The sequence below is a fragment of the Sapajus apella genome, unplaced genomic scaffold, assembly GCF_009761245.1.
Source record: "Sapajus apella isolate SASKATOON/1434 unplaced genomic scaffold, GSC_monkey_1.0 scaffold6, whole genome shotgun sequence".
Classification (NCBI taxonomy): domain Eukaryota; kingdom Metazoa; phylum Chordata; class Mammalia; order Primates; family Cebidae; genus Sapajus; species Sapajus apella.
The window spans coordinates 3,006,873-3,014,809 of record NW_022436946.1 but is presented as its reverse complement, the minus strand read 5'-3'; the positions used below and the strand labels follow the sequence as shown (position 1 = coordinate 3,014,809).

General features: G+C 33.7%; 1 protein-coding gene across 9 annotated transcripts in view; it reads left to right on the top strand.

Annotated features, from left to right (window-relative positions):
- Nucleotides 1-7,937, top strand: part of STXBP5 (syntaxin binding protein 5) — a 181,028-nt gene that overhangs the window by 30,439 nt on the left and 142,652 nt on the right. For all 9 annotated transcript variants that reach the window (XR_004267725.1, XR_004267723.1, XR_004267722.1 and 6 more), the window contains exons 3-4: nucleotides 1,925-2,006; nucleotides 6,463-6,563. Coding sequence is in view for 5 of the 9 variants with exons in the window: in XM_032274510.1 (XP_032130401.1) it covers nucleotides 1,925-2,006; nucleotides 6,463-6,563 (183 nt within the window). In the remaining 4 variants the exon portion in view is untranslated. The remainder of the gene's footprint in view (nucleotides 1-1,924; nucleotides 2,007-6,462; nucleotides 6,564-7,937) is intronic.

Sequence of the window (7,937 nt, the reverse complement as noted above, 5' to 3'; positions counted from 1 at the left end):
GCTGACAGAGCGAGACTCTGTCTCAAAAAAAAAAAAAAAAAAAAAAGTTTAACTGGAAATCTTATACCTGGGTAGTTATGGTTATGTTTTATTCAAGAAAAACAGCCCTGATTTTTAGTTAATAAATTCATACTCAAAGAAAATGTCTTTGGTTAATATCAAAAGATTGACAATATTATATGTGTTTTGTGATAATATGTAAAGTATAATTTTTGATTTTCTACAGTAACTCATTTAAAAAATGAACTTACTCATTGATCCTGATCTAGTCTCGAAAGAGAGGTTTTACATTCATGTAAAATGGGAATTATAAAATACGCTAATTGGTGCCAGAAAGAATAATTTAGCTGAAGAGATTAGTATCAGACTCACTATACTGGATAAAAGGGCAGGGTCTATGCTGTCATCTGAAAAAGGAGGGTGAACAGAGATATAGATTTTCCTTTTTTATGGCCTGTCAGAGTGTGATTTGCATACTGAAAATACTGTTAATTGAAATCTAGTTTCCTGCAGTTGTATTTGAGCAACTGGAATAGCAAAAGTACTACTACTGCTGCTACTACTGCTGCTAGTACCACCAGTAATTCTGGGTGTTTAAAGAATAGGGTACTATGAGCTAAATATGCTCAGCCTGTTAATTTATAAAATATATAATTAATTGGTAGTAATAAACAGAAAAAAACTCTTGAAAATGAGTACCGTCTAGAAAATTCCTAGAAATCCAAAGAAAAAAATCATGGCAAATAGGAATTAAACCTATGGCACAATTTTTTCATTAGTAACTTTGTGGCATGTATTAATAGAATATAGAAACAGTCTATACCAGAATTTGAATTTATATACTGGCAACTATAAGTTTTATTGAATCTCAACAAATTTTATTTTTACATTTTGCTTTTTACTTTAGGGTAATATTTAACAGCTGGTAAAATGAGATTAGTTTAGCAGCAGGGTAAAATTGCTACCTTCTTATTTCAAGCTTATGAAGGTAAAATGTGTATAACGGTGCCTGGCACATAGTGAGTTCTACAAATGTAGTTTTGTTTTGGGTTTTTTTGGTTCTGTTTTGATGTTTTTATTCAGCATACTTTTTAAATTTAGGGTGTGGACTCTGGAGCCAGAATGCTTACTCATATTCTGTTTTCACTACTGGTTGTGTGACTTGGGACAGGTTACATAATTTCTTCAGCTTCCTTATCTGTTTAAATGGAGAAAAATAACGTATTCTTCATGAGTTATGAGGATTAAGTGAGTTGATATAAATAACATTTTAATAATAATGCCTAACACATAGAAAATGTTATATGAATATTTGCTGTTGTTATTGTATGCCAATTCATTTTAGTCAGCATCCATGCCTATTTAAAAGATCGGTAGATTCATTGGTGATACAATATTATGTTTCAACTAGAAACATAGTTATGTTGTTCTTCATTATATTTTTAGTCTTAGTTAAAAATTACACTGCGGAAATGAAAAAAATTGACAGTGAAAAGATTACTGTTTCTAAAAGCAACATTCCAAAATGACATTTGACTCCTTTTCAGATTTGTTTGCTGACTTCAGCAAAATTGGATATTCTATAGATCCAACCACCTTTTTTCTTCTTTCTGTTATTTTAAGCTGAAGAAAATAATTTGGGCCAGCATAAAGTGTATTACCTATATATTATCTTGTTTTGATACGTTGCTGATTTTAATAATTCATTTTCCTAATTATTTTGTTTAAAACTGTAATCTTTGAGACTTCTCAACAGAAACTGATTCGATTGATATGTAACAAAACTAACTCTAAATCTCAGCTTTAGTAAATAGCCTGTATTGAATATGAGGTCATTGGAATATTGATCAGCCTATTACATAACTTAATCAGTTTCAAAAAAATCTGACAAATACCTTAAACTCCTTAATGGAATTGATTACAGCTTTGGTCGTCCAGGAGTAGAATGTTACTGCCAGCATGACAGTGGAGCTGCAGTAATCCAGCTCCAGTTCCTGATCAATGAGGTGAGTGAATTGTTTTAATCATTTCTACTTATATCTAAAATAGGGCCACATCTAGTCTCTCAGATTTCTTTTATACATTCACATTTTATTTAAATAGTTGAACAAAAATTAATTTCTTATGGGTCAGAAATAGTAATTCATTTTAAGTGAACATCATGGCCAGTTAGATAAATAATGTAAAATGTTTTCTCTACACAGTGCTGTAAATTGAATGGCCTAAGGTAAATGTTTTTGGTAAAAGGTGCTGCATTTAAATGTTAAGGGATATTGAATACTGTGTAATATAGAAATCTATATTAAAATATTTTTTTAAAGATTGAGCTTATGATAAAGAATGTGCTTCTTTAACGAATTGCTTTGGAATACAACGAAGAAACCAACATTCATTCATTAGAAAATGGTTACTGGCCAGAGTTCTTAAATAACACCCAGTTATGTCACTTAATTGGTTTAAGTAATTGATGTCACCTTCCTATTAGAAAGTATAGAAGCAGCTGGAGAAAACATCATTTTATCAGCATAGGAAACATTGTTCTTACATATTTTGAGAATATATGAGCAGCTCTGAGAATAGATGTTTACTGGTCATTAAAAGGAAGAAAGAGAAATTGCTTCAGAAAAGGCTCTGATCTCCTTAGATATGAGGACAGATTGTGGACATTATTTTAGACCCTAAATCTTTAGGCTCTGTGGAATAATTTCTTAAATGTATATGAGAGAAAATAAATTTCTGAATACCTCTGGCTTTTGATAAATGTTCTCTTCACACCAGAGGATTTAAGAAAGGCATCATGGGTATAAACAGATAATTATGACAATGTAAAAAAACCTCCATAAAGCTGTAATCAAAATAATTTGCAATTGTCTAGATTTTTCAAGGTGAGAAGATGTGTTTTTAAAAACTTCGGTATTCTGTATAGAATTAGGCATTTTAAAAGTGTAAAAAATTTTTTTTGGTATTTTTATTTTTCACTTTCTAGACTCCACACAACCAATGTTTCTAAACTGCTGAATCAAAACAAATGTTTAACTCTCTTAGATGAATGTACATACCGCGGAACAGTTCCACAGATAGCGTACTTCTATGCTTTATAGTCCGATAATTCTGTTTTTCACTATAGGCCACAGTGGACTCTGAAATATCCTTTTCTAGATTCTACACAAAGAGTGTTTCTAAACTACTGCATCAAAACATAGGTTCGTCTCTGAGATGAATGCACAAATTGCAAAGCGGTTTCACAGATAGTTTCCTTTAGGGTTTTATCGCCCGTTATTTAGTTTTTCACCTTGGGCCTCAGTACACTGTGAAATGTCACTTTCTAGATTCTACACAAAGAGTGTTTCTAAACTGCTGAATCAAAACATAGGTTCAGCTCTCTGAGATGAATGCACTTATCCCAAAGCAGTTTCACAGATAGCTTGCTTCTGGGTTTTATACCCGAATATTCGGTTTTTTATTTTATTTCTTTATTATGCTTTAAGTTCTGGGTTACATGTGAAGAATGTCCAGGTTTGTTACATAGGTATACGCACGCCATGGTGGTTTGCTGTATCCATCCCCCCGTCATCTACATTAGATATTTCTCCTAATGTTAGAATTTTTTAAAAATTAAAATGTGGAAAGTTGTTGAACCCATATATGAGGACTCAGATTATTTTTCCTCTTTTAAAGAATGTTTTATCATGGAATAATTATACTCACAGTTAAGATTAAAAATAGTTTCAGAGAGTGCTTGTGTACCGTTCTTTTAGCTTCTCCCAGTAGTAACATTTTATATAACAATACTACTATAGCAAACCAGAAAAATGACAACAAAACAATACTACTAACGATAGACCTTTATTTAGATTTTTCAGTTCGTATGTGCACTTATTTGTGTGTTTGTATGTGTAGTTCAGTTTTATCACATGTGCAGGTTCATGCAACACTACCACATCAAGATATAGGTCAGTTCCCTCAACTCTAAGGGAAGGAATTCCCTCAGAAATAAAAAGGCACCCTCAGCACTAAGGGAGTCCCTTTGTAATTGAACTCCTGCTCACCCTCAGTCCCTGGCATCTAGTAACATGTTCTTCTTTATTTATTTGTTATTATTTTTTTGAGATGGAGTGTCACTCTGTCACCCAGGCTGGGGCACAATGGCATGGTCTAGACTTACTACAACCTCCGCCTCCCAGGTTCTAGCAATTTTTCCTACCTCAGCCTCCTGAGTAGCTGGGACTACAGGCGCGTGCTACCACACCCAGCTAATTTTTGTATTTTCAGTAGAGTTTCACTATCTTGGCCATGCTGATCTCAAACTCCTGACTTCTTGATCTGTCAGCCTTGGCCTCCCAAAGTGCTGGGATTACAGGCGTGAGCCACCATGCCTGGCCTCTTCTTCATTTTTATACTTGCGTTAAAATTGTTTTTTAAAGCAACACTTGAACTGATGTTAATACAGCAAATCAATTACTGTACACCTAAATATTAGAAATATTAAATTTATACTGTTTACATTTGTATTAAGTATTCTTTTTCTCTTCAGTAAGATTGATCATAGACTTCTTTGGGATGGCCTTTTTTTTTTTTTTTTTAACCTACTTGAATGTTAAATTATAAATACATAAAGATAGTTTTATTGTGTTAAAAAGTGGAAATCTGACAATTAGGTCTACCTGTTTGCTTTCAGATTTAGAAAACTATATAGTGTGTAGGTGAAGGAGCCACCACAAGAGGAGGTTAGCTGTTACTGCCATTTTGGCTTTTTGTCTTCTCTTCTTCCTTGAGATTGTAAGATGTGGCAAACATATTAAGAAAGAAGATGGCGTGGCCTGATATATGATGTAAATAAGAAATAACAGTACAAATCTTTGACACACTAAATCCTTTGAGTTTCTCTACTTCAAAGTGATGTAGGTAAGAGGATGCTTTCCGGTGAAATGGAGGGAGTGTGAACTTTATGTGTTTCTGCATTCCAGTTGTCATGTCCTGGCAACAGAAGTTACACACTAGGGTAGCCCTCATAGAATTTTGAAGGTGAAAAGGAGTTGGAGAGATAATTTAATATAAATCTTGTCCTGACAGCTGCTTTAATTATTCTGAGTAGATGAGAAACTCTTATTTTGAAAGGGTGTGACTTTAAGATTTCTTACAATAACCAAAAAGATTGGTCTTGCTAATCGGTTTTGAAATTAATGTAAATTCTGCATGTTACATCTCTGGTCTTAGTCTTCTCTCAGTGTTGATGATAGATTTCTAGCTCCTTTGAGGAAAAACATTTAGACATCGTAATAGATTAGTCTAGAGAGTCATAATTTTATTCAGAATCATCACATCACATTCATAATTTTATATCAGTTGTCTCTGGAGGTTTTTCAAAATATGCTTGCATAGGTCTTTGTTCTATATCTTAGGCCATTTTCTCTTGCTACAACTGAATACCTGAGTCTGGGTAATTTATAAGGAAAGTTTATATAACTTTTGATTCTGGAGGCTGGCAAGTCCAAGATTGAGCAGCTGCATCTGGCTGACTTCTGGTGAGGGCCTCATGCTGCATCATAACATGGTAGAGAAGCAGAAAGGGAAGCTGGTGCAAGCCAAGAGAGCAAAGAGGTCAGCCTCACTTTATAACAACCACTAGCATAAGAATCCAGTCCTGTGAGGGAGAAAACTCCCTCCCTCCCCGGAGACTGCATTAAACTCTTCATGGAGGCAGATCCCTTATGAACCAAGTGAGGGATCATTTACCACCTTTTAACACCACTTCATTGGCAATTAAATTTCAACATGGTGAGTTTTGGCATTGCAAACCACATCTAAACTATTGCACTCTGGATATTCTGATTTGTTCGGTTTGGGTGAGAATGAGCCACTTAAATGATTCTCAAGTACTGCCAGGCCTTTTCTTCCCTATAAATAATAATATTTAGTGGTATCAGGCATTTTAACATTCTAAATTAGTCAGATTTTGAAACCTTCAAACATGGAAGTTACAGTGTGCCAAATGCTATCTTTATTTTCCATACTGTTCTAGTAGTCGAATTATGGTCTGGGTATAGTACTTTCATAAGGATTGGTCTTAAGCTAAATGAAATGAGGGGGTTATTCATATCATATTTTGTTCTGTTAATCAAGGAAGTATGTATAATAGTTACCAAGTAATTTACAGTCTGACCTCTAATTTTAAATAACTAGATCTTAACCATACTATTCCACTAGATCCTAGTGTACTTTTGGCTTATGAGATACTAAATTATACTTTAAATTATCGAAGAAGCTAACATATTTACATACATGTAATACACATACACTTTTTACATCTGCTGTTTTGAATCTAAGTGAGGCAAGTGTTTCTTAGATCTATATCTATTGGCAGAAAGTTTTGGAATTTGGGAAGGAAATACTTCTGGCAACTATTGAGTAGACTTAATGTTTGTATATTGTGTATGAAATATGTTATACTTGATTTTTAAGGGAGCTCTTGTGAGTGCCTTGGCTGATGACACCTTACACTTATGGAATTTACGTCAAAAGAGGCCTGCCATACTACATTCACTTAAATTTTGCAGAGAAAGGTAAGAATTCTCTCAGTTATCCTATGTATAGGATATTTACTATTATGATATTTGCTTTGAATTTTAGTCTTTGATTTTTTGTTTGTAATGGTCTTTATGCACAGTCTAAAAGCTAATTCAAAAACTTCAAAGGATATACAGTAAAAGCAAGATTCATTTTTTTAGACCCATCTTTCTTTCCACAGGCAACCACATAAATTCCCTTTGTGTCCTTCTAGAAGTATTTAAAGTATGTGTATAAAAGAAAAAAATCTCTGCATAGCTCTCCTGCTTTTTTTTTTTTTTTAACATGAAAGGGAAGCTATTACATATTCTTCCTGTAACTTGTTTTTGCTTAACAACGTATATCCCACAGATTGTGTCATATCAACACATTTAAATCTTCCTGAATTATTTTCATAACTGTATAATATTCTATTCTATATACATGCCGTAATTTATTCAGCCAGTCCTCATCAGTGGACACATAATCATTTTCAGTCTGCTGTTCATTTTACTCTGTTACGATGTTATGTTACATATATGTCTTTGTCTACATATGCAAGTATATCCATAAGATAAACCTGTAGAAGTAGATTGGCTTGGTCATAGAAATCTCTTCTGATATGACTTGTGAATTTGGGGCTTTCATTGGAAAAACTTTTTCACCCCAGTTTTATTAACCATCATTCCCCATACGTTCTTGCGAGTACTCTCTTTTTTTTTTTTTGAGACGTAGTTTCCCTCTCTTGCCCAAGCTGGAATCCAGTGGTGCAATCTGGGCACACCGCAACCTGTGCCCCCGAGGTTCAAGTGATTCTCGTGCCTCAGCCTCCCAAGGAGCTGGGACTACAGGCATGCACCACTACACCTGGCTAATTTTTGCATTTTTAGTAAAGATGGGGTTTTGCCATGTTGGCCAGGCTGGTCTCAAACTCCTGACCTCAAGTGATCCACCAGCCCCAGCCTCCCAAATAGTTGGGATTACAGGTGTGAGTCACCACACCTGGCTTTTGTAATACTCTTAAAGTTTTATTTTTTTATACTTAATCTTTGGATTTATATGGAACTTATTTTGGCATGAAATATGAGTAAGGGTGTAGTCCCTTCCCTCAATAATTTGAGAGATGTATATTGTTTGTTTTGTATACATGTGTGGTTGTATTTATGTATGTATATCATATATATGTAATTAGCATTAAAAGCACAATGCTTTTTTTCATATTTTGAGGAAAGTTTTAAAATTTTGAATCTTACAGGAATACCAAAAGGAAAATGCTTGATTCTTTTTTTTTTTAATTTCTAAGGAAAAGTTGGTTTGTTTTCTTAAGTTGCTACTTTTTTCTAGTTAAGTTTTAGTTTTTAATGTCTAAAATTATGATTAAAACCTCTTGA